General features: G+C 53.9%; 2 protein-coding genes across 8 annotated transcripts; one reads left to right on the forward strand and one right to left on the reverse strand.

Moving 5' to 3' along the window:
* Positions 1-1,293: 1,293 nt before the first annotated feature.
* Positions 1,294-9,679, reverse strand: Naga (alpha-N-acetylgalactosaminidase). 3 transcript variants are annotated; one of them, XM_012948772.2, is made up of 10 exons: positions 9,603-9,679; positions 9,110-9,188; positions 8,184-8,319; positions 7,545-7,716; positions 6,453-6,630; positions 6,082-6,176; positions 5,663-5,824; positions 4,071-4,268; positions 2,321-2,464; positions 1,294-1,925 (listed from the first exon to the last, which is right to left on the reverse strand). In XM_012948772.2, exons 2-10 carry the CDS (start codon positions 9,123-9,125, stop codon positions 1,779-1,781), a joined length of 1,248 nt encoding a protein of 415 aa, XP_012804226.2. In that variant the 5' UTR covers positions 9,126-9,188; positions 9,603-9,679; the 3' UTR covers positions 1,294-1,778. The 3 variants fall into 3 exon arrangements, with proteins under 3 accessions (XP_012804226.2, XP_045009406.1, XP_045009407.1); XM_045153471.1 differs by lacking the exon at positions 9,603-9,679 and adding an exon at positions 9,377-9,580; XM_045153472.1 differs by lacking the exon at positions 9,603-9,679 and adding an exon at positions 9,354-9,580.
* Positions 9,680-12,019: 2,340 nt separating this feature from the next.
* On the forward strand, positions 12,020-15,562 carry Pheta2 (PH domain containing endocytic trafficking adaptor 2). Of its 5 annotated transcripts, none has more exons than XM_045153716.1 (3): positions 12,020-12,254; positions 13,412-13,498; positions 14,603-15,562. In XM_045153716.1, the coding sequence occupies exon 3, from the start codon at positions 14,608-14,610 to the stop codon at positions 15,391-15,393; it is 786 nt and encodes a 261-aa protein (XP_045009651.1). In that variant the 5' UTR covers positions 12,020-12,254; positions 13,412-13,498; positions 14,603-14,607; the 3' UTR covers positions 15,394-15,562. The 5 variants fall into 5 exon arrangements, with proteins under 5 accessions (XP_045009651.1, XP_045009649.1, XP_045009650.1 ...); XM_045153714.1 differs by having other exon boundaries at positions 13,425-13,498; XM_045153715.1 differs by lacking the exon at positions 12,020-12,254 and adding an exon at positions 12,349-12,439 and having other exon boundaries at positions 13,425-13,498.
* The last annotated feature ends 2,171 nt before the right edge of the window (positions 15,563-17,733 follow it).

The following is a 17,733-nucleotide window of genomic DNA, read 5'->3' on the forward strand; positions in this document are numbered from 1 at the left end:
ATGCACAAAATATCACGTTTTTGGAGTTCATTTGCAGTAGAAGTCCTGGCGCACCCATATTCTCTCTCTGCCTCTTTCTCAGGTATTTTTAAAATTAAGAAAGTTGATTAACATGACTTTTCTTACTGTTAGAGATACACAGTGGTATTTAGGGGTCCTGAGATTTGCTTTCAAATACTCCAGCTCACATAGCAGAAAGATGTACATGGGGAAAAAGTGGCACGTGGCAATGGTTGTGGGGTTAGATGATAGTTAGGTACACAGAGCTTCATTATACCCATTTCCTTTTTTTTTTTTTTTTTTTTCCGAAGTAGGGTCTCACTCTAGGCCAGGCTGACCTGGAATTCACTATGGAGTCTCAGGGTGGCTTCAAACTCAGTGATCCTCCTACCTCTGCCCGGCTGTCACTCCTTTCCTTAGGAGGAAGAACTGGAAATAGATTTCAAGACAGAAAGAATCCCTGGACTTATGCAATGGGCTTTACATGTTGTGGTGGTTTGAATAGATGGCCCCAATATATTCAGTTGTTTATTCATTTGTAGTTTGCACCTGCAGCCACCTGGCTGGAGGTGGTATCACTGGGTGGATCTTAAGGTGTGGTGGTAGGTTTCAGATTTCAATCTAAAGATATGCAAAGTGCGCCTAGCTGGAGTTCCTGAAGTGTGCTGTGCTATGTGGCTTTTAGGCTTGGGCTTCTCTCTCTGCTTGGTCCTGTGAAGGCAGGCCAGCTTCTTCTGCCATTTATGGAACTTCCCTTGGATCTGTAAGCTTCAATAAATATCCTTCCTCTATAACCGTGCCTAGTCTGGAAGTTCATCTCAGCGAACCTGAAGCTGTCTGCTACACATGTGTACTAGGGAATCGAACCTGGACTGTCAAACTTTGTAAGCAAGTGCCTTTAACCACTGAGCAATCCCTTCAGCCCTAATCCCTGAACTTATGTGTGCACCTCTGTTGCCAGCTGAAGAAGTCAGGTGGGGCTGGACAGAGCCACCAAAAGGAGAGCGGCCGGGGGCGAGGTGGACTTGGGACACCGCTGAGCACAGCACAAGCCACAGGACCTGGGAACTGTGTGGCCACTAGCCCACCATACTGTCAGGCAGAACTGGGATGGCCCCAGAACTGGATGGGAGGACCAACACGAAGGAAAGGAAGCCTTGTCCCTGAAAGATGAAGGGCCAGATGCTAACCCTCTCCCGTGTGAGAGGAGACTGGAAACTGGCATCCTGAGTAATGTCACCCAGAGTTCCTCCAGTGAAGGTACCCATGGCCCTAGGGTCATGTTACAATTACTTGACTAAAGAACAGCTTTATTGGTGACCTAAGGCAAGGTCTCCCTTCTGATGTCAACCCCAGCAAGTATGGGCCTACAAGACGGTCTCTGGCAGGAAGGCCAATCACACAATTCAAGACACCAGGTCCACTCCTAAGTAGAAACGCCAAACCCTGATTTCAGAGTTGGCAGCGAGGTCAGAGGCCCGGGGTCCCTGTGTGTGGGGTGGGTGGGGGGCTCAGGAGGCTGGCCACGTTGTGCAGCGACACCTGTAGAGCTGTGCAGACAAAGAGAGGCCACAGGAACTGCTCCATGAGAAGTTTTCAAGAGGGCCCATGATGGAGCGGGGCATGGAACCTGGCTGGCCCCGCAACTGTACTTTGGGTATGATGGAGTCACACCCAAGAGCAGTCGGGAGAGAAAGCCCTGCCCACTTGCCCCCGGCATGCCAAGGCTCCGTGGTATGGGCTCGGTAGGGCTGCCACAGCCTGTGACTCCTGGCTCTTCACAGGTAGGTCATCTGATCGGATATGTCCAGGTTCTTCACGGGGTACAGGTACCACATCACAACCCCCGAGGGGTTGATGACTACTGTGAAGTTGGTTTCACTCCGGAGACCAGTGATGATGTCCCCCGAGAAGACGTCCTGGCCCTGCATTGGGGGGACGGGATGGGACACCACGTCACTGAAGCTAGCATGAGAAGGGCTGTGCAGAGACCCCCTTGAAGGATGAAGAGCTGGCCTCCAGTGCACCCTACAGAAGTGGGAGCCCTGAAGCTCCTCTGTTCCCTAGGAGCAAAGCTACAGATGTTCACACAAGGACAGCAGACAAAGGACCACCCCAGGGAAAACCATGACAGACGTGCCAGCCATGGCTGACCAATGAGCAAGAATCACCGGAGAGGGCAAGCAGACTCACTGATCTACAGTAGGTTCCACTGGCATCGCTTGAAAACACTGGTGCAGAAAACAGCACCAGCCATATGCTTGCCTCACAGGTACCTGCCCTACCCCCCAGGGACACACAAGCGACGCCGGGCACTCACCTCGTACACTCTGGAGCTGGGGAAGTCCAGCTGCTTGAGGGTGGAGTGGTAACGGTAAGGCATGTCTGTCCTGCGGCTGAAGAAGACCAGGGCACTCGCGTCTTTAGACAGCGGCCGCTTGAACACTTCAATGTTGAACTTTTCCTGGCCATACATAAAAGAGGGTCACTAACTGGAGTTCCTGCTCAGGCTGACCCTGAAGTCCTGTGCTTGGCCCTTTTTGGGCCCATGGCTCTGTCACCCACAGGTTGTGGATGCCACAGCCCTCCAGCACCCAGACTTTTCTTTTCTAACCCTTCCTTCCTGACAGCAGCGACTCATCGACCCTGTTCGAGGGGACAGAGGCGTACGCCGGGGGAGACCCTGCCTCAGAAGCCCGCAGGTAGCACGGAGGTAGACAGAACTGAGAGCATTGCCCAGGACCCACCCCTGCCAGGGCTGCCGTCGGGGGGCACTACCCTGCAGGAACAATAAACACGGCTCTGGGAGGGTATATGGTGAAGCTGGTATTGAGTGGAGAGTAAGCTCCACCATCTAGAAGGTTCCCCAGGCCTAGCTCCACCACCAGTGTCTGTGGCAGAGACACGTTACCCACTGTGCATATCACCAGTCCAAAAGTTCCCCCTACAACTTGATAGATTTCTTTCTTTCGGTTTTTCGAGGTAGTGTCTCAGTCTAGGCCAGGCTGACCTGGAACTCACTATGTAGTCTCAAGGTGCCCTCGAACTCAGTGATCCTCCTACCTCTGCCTCCTGAGTGCTGGGATTAAAGGTGCGTGCCACCACGCCTGGCTGATATTTTTTTTTTTTTACTAGAGCCAGGGGTTTGAACAAACAGCATAGGCCTTGGGATGACTCAGTTCAATACAAATCTATTTTTACAAGTGTGTAGCCTTTGGGGTACACTTACTTAGGTATTGGATGTTTTAGTAAAACAGGCAAAAAGTGCTCATCAGACTGTTCAGCACTCAGTAGGTACTCAATAACGGTAGATACAAGTACCATTGCAGGGCTGGAGAGATGGCTTAATGGTTAAGGCACTTGCCTGCAAAGCCTAAGGACCCAGGTTCGATTATCCAAGTCCCATGTAAGCCAGATGCACAAGGTGGTGCATGCATCTGGAGTTCGTTTGCAATGTCTGGAGGCCCTGGTGTGCCCATTCCCTCCCCTCTGTCTGTCTCTAAAAGAAAAATAATAATAATTTAAAAAATAATTAGGGCTGGAGAGATGGCTCAGCGGTTAAGCACTTGCCTGTGAAGCCTAAGGACCCCGGTTCGAGGCTCGATTCCCTAGGACCCATGTTAGCCAGATGCACAAGGGGGCGCACATGTCTGGAGTTCGTTTGCAGTGGCTGGAGGCCCTGGAGTGCCCATTCTCTCCCTCTCTCTGTCACTCTCAAATAAATAAATAAATAAAATAAACAAAAAAAAATTAAAAAACAAGTAGCATTGTAGTAGTCTTTGGCTTAATTCCTTTAGCTCTGGGGGAACTCCAGTCCTCTGCAGGACAGCACCTGTGTGTGGCATCCCTGTGCACCCGAGAGGTGTGCCAAGCCTGACTTCCAGGGACTGTTCTGCTTTGATCCAGGCAAGACGCGCTCAACGGAGTCCCTAGCTCCACGCAACCAGGAGGGGACACAGATAGCCTTCCCGGGACGAGCCCCACCCTGGTCACTTGCAGGCGTTCAGCTCTGCTCTCGGGGAGCTCTGTGCCTTGGACTGTCTCTGTCTCCCCCACCCCCGCTCCAGTACCTTGAGAATCCTCTGTCCCTGGATGCCTAAGGGATCCTGGTGGATTTTGATGATGAGTGGATTCTGAAGGATGTCCATGTTCTGCGGGGAGATGGTGCGCAGGTCTGTGGACATGAAGAGAGGGGCCGCCAGCACTGTCCACAGAGCCATCTGGGCTCGGGCTTGCTCAAAGCTGAGACCAAAGTTGCCGATGAGCAGCTGGGAGCAGAAGACAGGAGCAGTCAGGGTCACCCTCCTTAGGGAGGTGGGCATGGGGCCCTTTGCTGAACATGTGACCAAGGCAAGCGGACATGGGGACATGTGCCTGGTTTGGCATGAGGCCCTGGGGTGAGTGACCAGGTCACTTTCCATCTGAATATCAGCACCCCCTGCCCTGCCCCGCATGAAGAGTGCAGGGTGACAATATTCTTTGGCTGTTCAGATGCTAAGATGGGACCTATGGCCAAAAAGTTTATAAAAAGGGGCTGGGCATGGTGGCACATGCCTCTGATCCTAGCACTCAGGAGGCAGAGATAGGAGGATTGCTGAGAGTTTGAGCCCACTCCGAGACTACATAGTGAATTCCAGGTCAGCCTGGGCTACAGCAAAACCCTACCTTGAAAAATAATAATAAAATAATAAAAAGGTGTGGTGGTGCACATCTTTAATCCCAGCACTTAGGCAGAGGTAGGAGGATCCCTGTGAGTTCAAGGGCACCCAGAGACTACATAGTGAATTCCAGGGCAGTCTGGACTAGAGTGAAACCCTACCTTGAAAAAAAAAAAGAGAAAAAAATATAATGAAAACATAAATAGAATGGCCAGGCAGCGGAGAGGTCTTGCTATCAGGTAGCACCAAGAAAAGGAAAAAGAAAAGACAGGTATTGGCTAAGTGTGGTTGCACACGCCTTTAATCCCAGCACATGGGAGGCAGAAGCAGGAGGATGGCCATGAGTTTGAGACCAGCCCAAGGCTACATAGTGAATTCTAAGTCTAGGTCTAGAGCAAGACCCTACCCTAAAAAAAAAAAAAAAAAAAAAAAAAAGAAACTGGAGAGAGCTTAGCAGTTAAGGCACTTGCCTGCAAAGCAAAAGGACCCAGGTTTGATTCCCCAGGACCCATGTAAGCCAGATGCATAAGGTGGTGCATGCATCTGGAGTTCGTTTGCAGTGGCTGGAGGCCCTGGTGTGCCCATTCTCTCTCTCTTTCTCAAATTCATAAAATATATCTTAAAAAATAGGAAAATAAAAAACAAGAAATATTCCCAACTGGGCATGGTGGCACATGCCTTTAATCCCAGTGCTGGGGAGACAGAGGTAGGAAAATCACTGAGTTCAAGGCAATCCTGCGACTACAGAGTGAATTCCAGGTCAGCCAGGCTAGAGTGAGACCCTACCTCGAAAAACAAAACACAAAAAGAGAAGGAGCATTCCCAGTTCCTGCCCAGAACATTCTGATGTGAGTGGCGGGGGGTGGGGGTAGGGCCCTGCATGACCACAGACCCTAACACAGAGTCCAGGGGCACCTTTTAGAAAGGCTGACCTACACCCCAGGAGGAAGAGAGCACACTGGAACAGGTGGCCGGCCAAAGAGCATCCCCTTCCATGCTAGTACCATGTCTGGGTCATTCCAATGCCCGGGACCGGCCACCGGCTGCAGTATGTCCTGGTTTTTCACAAACCAGTCTACGATGGACAGCACACTCTTCCACGAATCCTGGATGTCGTCATAGTTACGCCAGAGGTTGCAGATTTCGGACAGCAAGGTATAGTTCACCTGGATGTTGGGGAAATCCAGGGCTCGTATCAATAGCACTCAGGACCACCCAGCGGATGGGGAGGCAGCAGGAAATGGAGGGTGTGAAGGAGGAACTGACAGGCCTTCAGGTGTGTGTGGCACCAAATGCCCACTGTTCAGGGGCTGCCCCGGCCTGAGGCCCCGTTTAGAGTCCAGTGACCCTGTCTCTGGTGCAGAGAAGGTGAGGAGGCCTGGGAGTGGGGAGCACGGGCAGGCAGGTGAACAGAATAGCTTACCCTGGGGGGGAGGCCCCCTTCATAGGCTGGCCAGCTACAGGAGAAGGCGATAGGGTGGCCTGTGGCATTCAAGGCAGCAGCCATCTTGGGGTACCCTAAAGAAAACCCGATTTGGGGGACTGAGCAGGCCACAAGAGGCAGTCTGGACTTCTTCCCACCAAAGAAGAGGGAGCAGTCTGTGAAGATGGAATGGACCTGCATCTGTACCCCTACTACTGGGTGCCAGGCATTGGGGAGGTAACTCCAGCGTCACTCCATCTTTAGGAAGCCTGGGAGCTGCAATCCCCTCAGCCCTTGAGCTGCACAGACAGATCAAGCTCTGGCCGCTGCCTCCCTGCCCATCTGAAGGCCCGGCCAGCCATGGAACTCACCCTGGGCCCGTTCGCTGGGGGTGGAGAAGCAGCCATCCAGCTTCAACATGTCCACCTTCCACTCGGCGAAGGTCTGGGCATCCTGCTCCACCTTGTCTAGAGTGGTACCAGGGTAACCCATGCAGGTCATCTGGCCCATGTCCTCATAGATGCCTAACTTCAGGCCCAGGGAGTGAGCCTGTGTGGGGGGGTGACAACATGGTGGTTCAAGTGGGACCCACAGGTACAGGGCCCTTTAAAACCTTCAGTGGTTTCCTCTGTCTAAAGGGCAAGTCCTAGCTTGCTGGCTCCGGCCTCCAGCTCTGCTATACTCCATCCAGCTGTCACGCCTTGAGGCCTTTCCTTTTTTCCCAAAGTCATCCCTTTTTTGTTGTTGTGTGTTTTTTTATAAAGCAGGGTTTCAAAGCTGGGTGTGGTGGTATACATTTTAATTCCCATCACTTGGGAGGCTGAGGTAGGAGGACTGCTGTGAGTTCAAGGCCACCCTGAGACTCCAAAGCGAACTTCAGGTCATCCTGAGCTAGAGTGAGACCCTACATCAAAAAACCAAAAGAAGGGCTGGAGAAGATGGCTTAGTGCTTAAGGCACTTGCCTGCAAAGCCAAAGGACCCCGGTTCAATTCCCCAGGTCCCACGTAAGCCAGATGCACAAGGGGGCAATACGTCGTTTGCAGTGGCTGGAGGCCCTGGCGGGTCCATTCTCTCTCTCTCTCTTTCAATAAATAAATAAAATATATTTAGAAAACCAAAATAATAACAATAAAGTAGGGTCTCACTCTAGCCCAGGCTGGCATCTGGACAGCCTCCTACCTCAATCTCCCTGAGTGCTGGGGGCAACCATGCTCTGCAAAGCCATCCATTTGGGATCAGCTCAATAGGCTGCCTCCTTCAGGGGACTGTTCTGGAGTCCCAGGCTGACTAAGGTCCTTTGAGGCCCCTCACTTCAATGGGCCCAAAGCAGGTGTTCATTTGTCAAGTTTCCATCATCAAACTAAGCTGTCAAGTGAGGGCTGTGTAAACGAACCCCAGGGAGGTGGAGGGAAAGGAATGGTGTGGCTCTCGGGCCAAGAGGCAGGGTGAGGGTAGGGCTCACATAGTCAGCCAGGAAGGCAATGCCGTGAGGGAAACGGGTGGGATCAGGCACCAGCCGACCCTTGGAATCACGCCCGCCTATCCAGCAGTCATCAATGTTGAGGTATACATAGCCCAGGTCTCGCCATCCATCCTGTGCCAGCCGGTCAGCCATCTCCATGAACAGCCGCTCACTGGGGGAGAGGGGGAAGCGGAATGGGGTTGCTCAGTGGCCCAGCATGGCCCCTGCTCTTTCCTCAGCTTTGAGGGTGAATTCCAGCCATAGAAATCATGTCCCTGCTGTGTCAGCTGAGGACTAGACAAGATAGCAAGTGCAAATGACCTCCCGGGATGATGTCAGGAGACACCTCAAGAGTGTGTGGAGAGGGCGGTCTGGCCCCCAGACTAAAGGGCAGGGCAGGGCAGGGCCAGGGGAAGCATGTGAGGCCAGCCTTTTGGTTATCTCAGGGGCCAGGTTCCTGTCCCACAGAGGCCCCTGAGTAGGCCACAAAGCTAGGTTTCAGATATTCCTGAGGTCACTTCTGCTGGTAGTCTCCGAAATGAGGGGTGTTGAGTACTGACCTCACCCTCTTTGCTAGTGAGTGCCCTCCACTCCCTGCCCCCACTCGGCTGAGCTCTGAGCGAGGTTTGGCTCACTCACCTGATGCAGTTCTTTGGGTCTTCGTCACAGTCAACATTACAGCGGAAACGCTCCCAGGCCAGCCAGCCCATGGGTGGCGTGAGCATTAGCCCGTTGTCCAGCATTAGCACTGGGGTCACCAGGATCAGCAAGACCACTAAAGGAGAGGCAGACGGTGACTGTGCAAGGCCCCCAAAACACCAGCCCTCATCCACAGCCCAACAGGAGCCAGACTCCTGGGTTCAGGGTAGAACAGACTCACCTGCCAGAGGAGTAATGAGGGGCTGCCTGGGGCAAGGCAACTGTATCAAAGCCTAGCTTCCTACTTGCTGTTGTCATAACAGCATGGGAATTAGCACAACAGACTCCTGAAGTCAGGTCCCTCCTATTCCCTTCCCCTACTCATTGTGACCTAGGCTCCAGATCTCCTAGACCTCAGGGCTCCTTTTATTTTTCCGAGGTAGCGTCTCATTCTAGCCCAAGCTGACCTAAAACTCACTCTGTAGTCCCAGCCTGGCCTCAACTCAGAGTGATCCTCCTATTTCTGCCTCCCCAGTGCTGGGATTAAAGGCCAGCTTGACCTCAGAGCTCTTTGCTCTCCACCACAGACCCGCAAGAGGCCTCAGGAGAGGGCCTAAGACGAGCCCTCTCCTCTTGGGGCTCAGTTTCCTTACGTGTAAGCTGTTGCACATACCTTACTGGGTCGCCCTCAGCCCATGTTGGTATCATGTAACAACAGGGCTTCCACACCAGGGGAGAGGATGAAAACAGAATGACCTCTTTGGAAAGGAAGCCATTCCCAGGTGGTAGAGCATGCCCTTGCCTGGCCTGGCCCAGTTCTAAGAACGCGAAGGAAGCACACCCATGCCCACATGAGGGAAGGAGGGCAGACCGGAGAACACTGGACCTTCCTCCCCTCCCACAGCCGCTCCAGTAGGTGTAGGTACCTGTCTTCAGCAACATGGCTCAGGACTCAACTCTCAAGACTGGACAAATCTGCTCTTTACCAGCTTTCTACGCAGAACTCTGGAAGACAAAGGAAGGTTAGAAAAGCACTCGGGTCCGACCACCTGGCTACTCCGGCAGCCCTTAACCTAGGTCATGGATCCCACTCTGGGTGGGTCCCTAAGTCGCCGTCACCACTGCCACCTCACCCCCAGCCATCACTTATCACATATTCGGAAATATTACATAAAATATCTTGGCCGTCACACCTCAGCCCTTCCCCGGTGCTAGGATCCCCAAAGACGTCCCTCGGCCGGGCCAGGATAAGGAGGAAGGGGAAGCGACAGGCTCAAGGACGACTGGGAAGAGCCGAGGCGCTGGGCCCCGATCAGTCTCCGCACTTCCCTCCGGGTCCGGGTTCTCGCCCGGGGGCTGCTGGCTGGCACCCCAGCGGCCCGGCGCGGGGACCTCCACGGTCCCGAGAGCCGATCTTACCCGGGGCTCCCTCAGGCCGGCCGCCCGCTCGCGCGTCCGCGGTCCCCGCACCTATGTGATGCGCCAATAGCGTTCCAGGGGGGGCGGGGCGCGGCGGCTGCAAACATTCGGGCACAACCAATCCAAGGCCGCCTGGCAACGCCGTGCCCCGCCCCTCGGAGCCTCTTTAGCCCCGCCCCCGGGGCGGGTGCCTGCGTGGCCTCGCTCTGGGCCAGTGCGCTCAACCCTGTGCGGCCCGCGCTGCAGGCGCTCCGTGAGTAGCTGGGCAGTGACTAATGCTGGAGGAGCTAAATATGGCCTTTAGGGCTGGAGGTATGGCTTACCGGTTGGGGCGCTTGCCTGCGAACCCTAAGGACCTAGGTTCAGTTCCCCGGGACCCACGTAAGCCAGATGCACAAGGTGGCCTATGCATCTTGGAGTTCCTTTGCAGTGACTAGAGGCCGGAGTGCTCGCATATTCTCTTGTTTCTCCCTCAAATAAAATAAAATGTCTTAAAATAATAAATAAATATATATATATTTATAGTTGGGCTGGAGAGATAGCTTAGCGGTGAAGGCGTTTGCCTGCAAAGCCAAAGGACCTAGGTTCGATTTTCCAGGGCCCATGTAAGCCAGATGCACAAGGGGCACATGCATCTGGAATTCGTTTGCAGTGGCTAAAGGCCCTAGCATTCCCATTGTCTCTCTGTCTGCCCCTCTTATCTCTCTTTCTCTCTTTACTTGCAAATAAGTAAATTAAAAAAAAAAAAGATATGGTCTTACTGGTTAAGGCACTTACCTTTGGAAACCTAAGGACCCAGGTCCGATTCTCCAGGTCTCATGTAAACCAGATGCACATGGTGGCACGTGCGTTTGTGGAGTTCATTTGCAGTGGCTAGAGGCCCTGGTGTGCATACATTCTCTCTCTCTCTCCTCTATGACTCAAAAAAAAAAAAAAAGTTTTTAAAAAAAACATATGGCCTTTAGCCAGCAGCTCAAACATGGTAGCGGAAGTGAATAGGCTGGGTGGGAGAAAGCTAACTGGGGGAGGAAACAGCTCTTGCAAAATTGAGAAAAGAGCTCGCCTGCTCCAGCTGGCCCATGAGGATTGTGCAGCCCTCAACGCCCCTCCCTCACACATTCAGCTTCGTTGCGCTTCTTCTAAATGCCAGGCACTGTTGTGGGCACCTCTATTCAGATGGCCACCAGTTCCCAAACATAACCAGCCTCAGACCCATCACCTGCCACCTCCCACATTTCAGGCCAGCCTGCTTCTGGATGCTCAGGCTAAAACTTTGCAGTCCTTCCTGGCTCCTCTTGCCCTCACCATTCACATTGAATCCTCTGCAACTCTTTACCTCTAAACCCCATTGTGCAGCTGGGCATCTCTCACAGCTCTGGTGGCCCTCTGTCACGTTTGCTAGATGTTTGCAGCTGGCTGGTCTCCTACTGCCTCCCACATTTCCACAGCAGCCAGAGCAAATGTGAACACTCTCTCATGATACACTTGGGAGGCAGAGGTAGGAGGATCACCATGAGTTCGAGGCCGGCCTGAGACTACAGAGTGAATTTCAAGTCAGCCTGGGTTACAGCGAGACCCTACCTCCAAAAACCAAAACCCAAAACCAAACCAAATCAACAACAGCAACAAAACCTGCATGGTAGCTCCTCTCTGAGTTTGGAGAAAGAGCCCTCAACCTAAACCCCACCTTATACTTTCTGACCCCATTTCTCACTCTGCCCCTCCCTCACCGCCCTCCTTTGCAGTTCCTCAAATACAGCAATCCTCAAGGCCTTTGTACTAGCTGTTCCTTCCGCCCAGCATTCTCTTTTTATCTAAGAGCATAGCTGCCACTCTTGTCCTCAAGTTATCTGTCAAATGGCACAGTGTTCAGTCCCCCGTGACCATTCTGTTCAAAATTGCAACCGGCCCACCCTCACAATATCGCTTATTGCCATTGACCAAATAGATTAGTAAAAGGAAACAATGGCCTAGGAATAAGAGGGTGAATATTGGGATGTTTACAGTGGCTAATGCTATAGAAAACAGAATCCTGGGCTGTGGCGGAAATCTAAGGGTAGACTACTCCACATCGTGAGGTCAGGGAGGGGGGGGGACCTCCGAGGAGAGGAGTCTCGAGACGAGTCAGGAGTGGGGGTAGGGTGAGAAGTGCGGTCTGGGCTGCAGGAACTGCAAAGAGCTCGGAGGTGGGAACCCACAAATTCATGGGCAGGCATTTGTTCCCAGGGGCCCCTGCCTCTGTGCATTCCTGCAGGCCTATACGGGGACGGACCCCAGCGAGAGCCTGGGGGTCATGAGCAAGTTTCAGATAGGCTGGGGACATAGAAGCTGTGACGGATAACCTCCAGAGGCCGAGATGGGCCTGCATGAGAAGCCCAGCGGAGCCCTGCAGGCGGTGTAGAAGCCCTCCGGAGGCTCCCCAGCGCACGCCTGGCCTGGCTTGGCTGTGCAGGACCAGAGAGCTGGCTGGGGGTTAGGTGGGCAGTTGGGGAAAGTCGTTCTCTCGCGGTGGGCAAGACGGGAGACCGGTGCACAACAGCCTGACGCGAGGCCCAGGGTTCGAGGCCACCCCTCCACTGTCTAGCCTTGTGGCCAGGGCCTCAGTTTCCCTGCGGGGTGGATCCGTGGCGGCCTCGCGGGTGCCCAGGCCTGGTGAGTACTGGGCGGGGAGAGGCCGGGACGGTAACTCGAGCCTCCCGGGCGGGGTCTTCGGGCTCCCGCGGCTTGCTTCGCGGCCGGGGCGGAGGCGCGGCGCCGGGAGCGCATCGGATCGCGCCCTCCCGCCCCCCGGGGCACGGCCGCAGCCGGTTCCTGCGGGCCCCGCTCCGGGGCTGGAGGTGAGCGCGGGCCCGGCGGGCTCCGGGAGGCGGCGGCCGGGGAGGGCGTGGCCGCGGGGACGTGGCGGGAACGGCCGCGCCGACCCGACACCCTAGGCGGCACTGTCCGCGCCCGGGCTCTGCCCGGGAGGTCCCCAGCGCGGCCACCCCGGGGGCCAGCGCCCGAGGCCACGCGGCCCCGGCGGCGGGGAGCAGGGGCGGCCGGGGAGAGGGCAGGGCGCGCGGGCTGCCGTCCCCGGGGGGCCCGCAGACGTGTGGAACGGGCCCCTTCCCGGTCCTCCGGGGGCCGCAGCCCGCTCGCATGCCCGGCCTGAGCCCTTCTTGCAGCCCTTATGCCGGCGGCGGATGTAACGCTGCTCGCCGCATCATTTATTATTATTAAATAATTATTATTTAATTTTGTTTGCTGACCGCGTGCCTCCCCCACCCCATGGAATGCAGGCTCCGGGAGGGTGAGGCCCTTGCTTTGTTCATGGACCGATTCCCATGAATTCAGCAAACGGTTCCTGGAGGGAACCCTCAGCCCTGCACTGGGCAGGTATTTGGGGGTTTGCTCAGCAGCCAAGCCTGGACATTCTGGGAATTGGGAACAGGGATGTGACACACATGAGACCCTGGGGAGTAAGAAGAGGATGAAGGGGACAAGGCCAGAAATGAGGAGATTTGCTAGATGACCTTAGCAAGACGCCCTTGGAGTATGGTGATCGGGCAAGACTTCTTCATGAGGCAACATAAAGCCCACCAAATACTGTGGGACTTGTGCTAGAAGAAGCACTTGCCTCCCACCTAGCCTATGGGAGCGGGGCTGTGAAGAGAAACGGTCAAGACAATGGGACCTTGACTTACTTTCTAGATGCCTGGTCTCAGGGATGAGTAGGGACATTTTCCCAGGTGGAGGTGGGGGACCTTCCTGCCAGAGGGCACACGTTTTACCGGGCTGTAACGCCACAGCAGGAATTCTCATCCTTTAAGAACTGTTTTGCAGACTCCCTGGGAAGGATGTAGCTGAGCTGTGTGGCTGGACAAGAGGCCCCCACCCTCCATCTGTGAGCTCTGCTGGTAAGCCTGTCACCACCAAGATGTCCACTCAAAAGGTGTGAGCCAGACTGCATAACCCTGGACAGTTCCCCTTCGGCCCTCTGGAAGACAGTTGGATCAGGTTCCCACATATGACCCTTGGGAGCACCAGTATTTAGTGGCCGTGGAGGTCCTCAGCACACCCTAGTCTGTTCATGGAGTGACACCTCCCTGCCCCTATCCGACTCTACCCCCACTGGCCCTGAAACCTCAGTAAAGCCACACACCACTAGGAGGCCAACCGGAGGGTCAAAGGATCCCTGGAAGTTTGTCCTCAGACTTGAACTGGGAGTTCCCCAAGATTGAGATGTTTGAAACACAATGATTTCTGTAGGCTTGGGCTTTCGTCCCAACTGGAGGTTATTATTTGGGGTTTTAAGAAGCCGTGCCAGTAGCAGTATCAGAATTGATTTGACTCCATCCAAAAATGTAGTAATAGTAAAAGGCACATCTAGTAGGGTGTCATGGTACACGCCTTTAATCCCAGCACTGGGGCAAAGGTAGGAGGATAGTGGTGAGTTCAAAGCCAGTCTGAGACTACACAGTAAATTCCAGGTCAGCCAGGGCTAGAGCGAGACCCTACCTCGAAAAACCACATACAAAAAGGCACATCAAGGGTCCTGCCATTCCTCCTCTTCTGATATAATCATTGTCCTTTCTGCTAAGTTTTCAATTTTTAAAATTTATTTGTAAGTAGAGAGGGGTGGGGTGGAGTGGGGAGAGAGAATAGGCACCAGGGCCTTTTGACCCTGCAGATGAACTCCAGATGCACGCACCACTTTGTGCATTTGGCATTACATAGGTACTGGGAAATTGAATCCTGGCTAGCAGGCTTTGCAAGGAAGCACCTTGAACCCCTGAGCCATCTTCGCAGTCCTCTCCAGTTTTTCTTTTCAAGACCCTTGTAACATCCCTCTGAGAGAAAAGACCAGAAGACTAGCCCTCTTCACAGACGAAGTCTGAGAGCCACAGAGATACTACCTGTCAGTAGGGGCGACAGGCCAGGGCACAGGTCTTCTCCAGCGCCAGGACTATCCCGCAGGGTCGCTTTCTAGTCTCACGCTGCTCTCTCTCTCTACTTCACAGCTCTTATGGGAGCCATGAAGCTGAATAAGAAGAGTGTGGCCCACTACGCGCTGAGTTCCCCAGCAGACCACACAGGCTTCCTGCGCACTTGGGGGGGACCAGGCACCCCACCCATCCCCAGTGGTACTGGCCGAAAATGCTGGTTTGTTCTCAAGGGCAACTTGCTGTTCTCCTTCGAGAGTCGTGAAAGCCGGGCCCCACTGAGCCTGGTGGTGTTGGAGGGCTGCACGGTAGAGCTGGCTGAGGCTCCCGTGCCTGAGGAGTTTGCCTTTGCCATCCGCTTTGATGCCCCAGGAGTGCGCCCACACCTGCTAGCGGCAGATGGGCAGGCTGCCCAGGAAGCCTGGGTGAAGGTACTGTCCCGGGCCAGCTTTGGCTACATGCGCCTAGTGGTAAGAGAGCTGGAGAGCCAGCTGCAGGATGCCCGCCAGAGCCTGGCTTTGCATCGCTGTGGGTCTCAGAAGGCCATTGCTGGTCGCAGCAAGCCTCAGGCTCCTGGCCGTTGGTCTCCGGGCCAGGAGAATGGCCACCTTCGTCCCAGGGACTACAGCTCTGTGGACTGTGTTGAAGAAAGAGGCAGCAAGCCAGTGGTACGAGATTTACCTGAGTGGGAATTACAGAGCCCTGCCAGCCTCCTCCTAAGCAGGGGGCAAAGCCCTGTGTCCCCTGAGACCTCCTGTTTCTCTACCCTGCATGACTGGTATGGCCAAGAGATTATGGAGCTGAGACGAGGGTGGCAGCAGAGGGCCAGGGGGAGCCCGCCCGACTGCAAACCACAGGAGAGGCCCTGACCCTGGGCCTCTGAGCTGTGGTCTTGTCCTGCTGGTCAGGACACCAGGGCCAGTGCTTCCTCAGGAGTTACATGTTTACTCGTTTCCCAGGTTGCTTTGGGTGTGTATGGAGGGCTCTTCCTCCGCTGCTTAAGCTTTCTCTAAATTCAGGATCCTCCCTGTGCCTGGAGGGACTGAGAAAGGGTTATTCCCATCCTCCTTACTTCCTGAGGCCAGACTGGACAGGTAGTTTGTGCGGTATTTATTCACAGCAAACCCTGGCTGCACTGCCCCTTCTCAGCGGACTAAACAAGTGATGGAAGCAGGGCTGGTGCTGCTCTTGCCCTGCTCCCAAGACTTTATAGCCATTCTTTTGCAACATTCCAACTAGATACGCTGAGGACAGTCACAACCACTGAATGCTGGTGCCACAGGTTGTGAACCTGAACACCAGAGCCTGGTGCAGGACTGGCTTGAGGGCTGACATTGCTGTGGTTTGTGTAGCACCCTTTGGAGCAAAGGGCCTTCAGCCAGTGAGGAGGGATTTCTTCTCTCCCCTGGTCAGATGGTGATGGACGTTGTCCTGGGAGGGGCTGGTGGCCTTTTAAGTTAGCAGAATCCTTTCCCGTGCTCTGTCTTCAGCAGACAGCTCCTGGAAGTGCCCAGAGGGAAGTTGGAGAGGTGGGAAGCCAGTTTGGTTCTTTGGTTCTATGGGCATTCTAGAAACTTAGACATAGGGCTCCTGGTACTCTGTGACAATCCCTTCTCTTCTGGCTGGGTTTCCAATGTTGTATTTCTACTCTGGAAACCGACTTAAGACACTTGGGAACTTTGACACAGTCCTGTTTGCTCCTTGAGGCTTACCTGCCAAGAACTTGCATTTCTGCTCCCCCAGTGTCATTCAGGCCAGATTTATTTCCTGCCCCCCCCCCCCCCACTGTTCTAGGAGACTGAATGGGTTGAATCCACAGAGCCAGAAGTCAGAACATTTGTCCCTATCAGAGGCCTTGGGCAGCTTGACCAAGATCCCATTAAGCCTAAGGGTGAGATGCATGCTGCCTTGGGCCAGGACTTGCTCCTGAGCCGCTCTCAGCCGCACCCTGGAGCCGCACAGCGCAGGCACTTTACTGTAGACTCAGCCCTACAGGGTTTTGTTAACTTTCTTGCTGTTACAGTGGTTTTTGTTTTGTTTTGATTATAGTTTTTGTTTCTATAGCCTGGAACTCAGGCCTCCCAAGTGCTAGGATTATAGATTGTATGTGACCCGCCACATCCAGCTTTTTCTTTTTCTTTCTCTGCCTCTCTCTTTGTTTCTCCCCACACCTTTTCTTTTTCTCTTTTTGTTGTTTTTTCGAGGTAGGGTCTTATTCTAGCCCAGGCTGACCTGGTATACTCTATGTAGTCTCAGGGTAGCCTCGAACTCATGGTGATCCTCCTACCTCTGCCCCCCGAGTGCTGGGATTAAAGGCATGTACCACCACCTTGGCACAGTCTCAGCAGGTGCTTAACCTTGGTGGCAATAGCCTGTTATCTAGCTATTTGCATCACTGCGCCTGGCCTGTTACAGTGTTTTTATATCCTTAAAACAGTAAAGCCAGCAGGGTGTGGTGGTAGAACGAGATTGTGGCCAGCCTAGGGCACTGAGTGAGTTCCAGGTCAGTTTGGGCTACAGTGACACCCTGCCTCGGAAAAGCAAACGAACAACAAACCAGTGAAGTTACTGGGCATGGTGTCATATGGCCATCCCACTACTTTTGAGATTGAGGCAGGGGATCAGGAGCTCAAGGTCATTCTCTTCGACATAAGTTCGAGACCAGTTTAGGCCACATGAACTCTCCCTCAAAAATCAAGCCAACGAACCAACCAAAAAAACAAAGGTTCTTAAAAAATTGTTATTCATAGAGACAGGGGGACCAGGAGTTCAAGATCATCTTAAACTACATAATGAGCTAAAGGCCAGCCTGGGATATGTGAGACTGTCTCAAAATGGTCATTCATTTCAGTTATTAGTTTTTCTTTTTCTTTTTTAACAAATGAAGAATCAGGGGCCAGGCTGCGAAGCCAGTATCTCAGGCTAGTATCTGGGTTTCCTGCTGGTACAACCTCCACCAGGCCCGCAGCCCTCCGCACCTCTCTAAATTGTATGTATTCCCGGCCGCTATGGGCCTTTGTAGACATTTTATCGTCACAGTGCTTTTTATATTCAAACACAGTAAAGATTTTCATTACTTGTTTTTGTGCCACAAGCGTGTTTAAATGTTCCACACGTCGGGGGCGGGACTCGGCGCGCTGACGGCCCCGCCCTTCGCAGCGGGGGAAGGCGCCTGGGCGTCGCTCTCGTGACGTCACCGCGCCCGGCGG

This window comes from Jaculus jaculus, chromosome 6 (genome assembly GCF_020740685.1).
Source record: "Jaculus jaculus isolate mJacJac1 chromosome 6, mJacJac1.mat.Y.cur, whole genome shotgun sequence".
NCBI classification, from domain to species: domain Eukaryota; kingdom Metazoa; phylum Chordata; class Mammalia; order Rodentia; family Dipodidae; genus Jaculus; species Jaculus jaculus.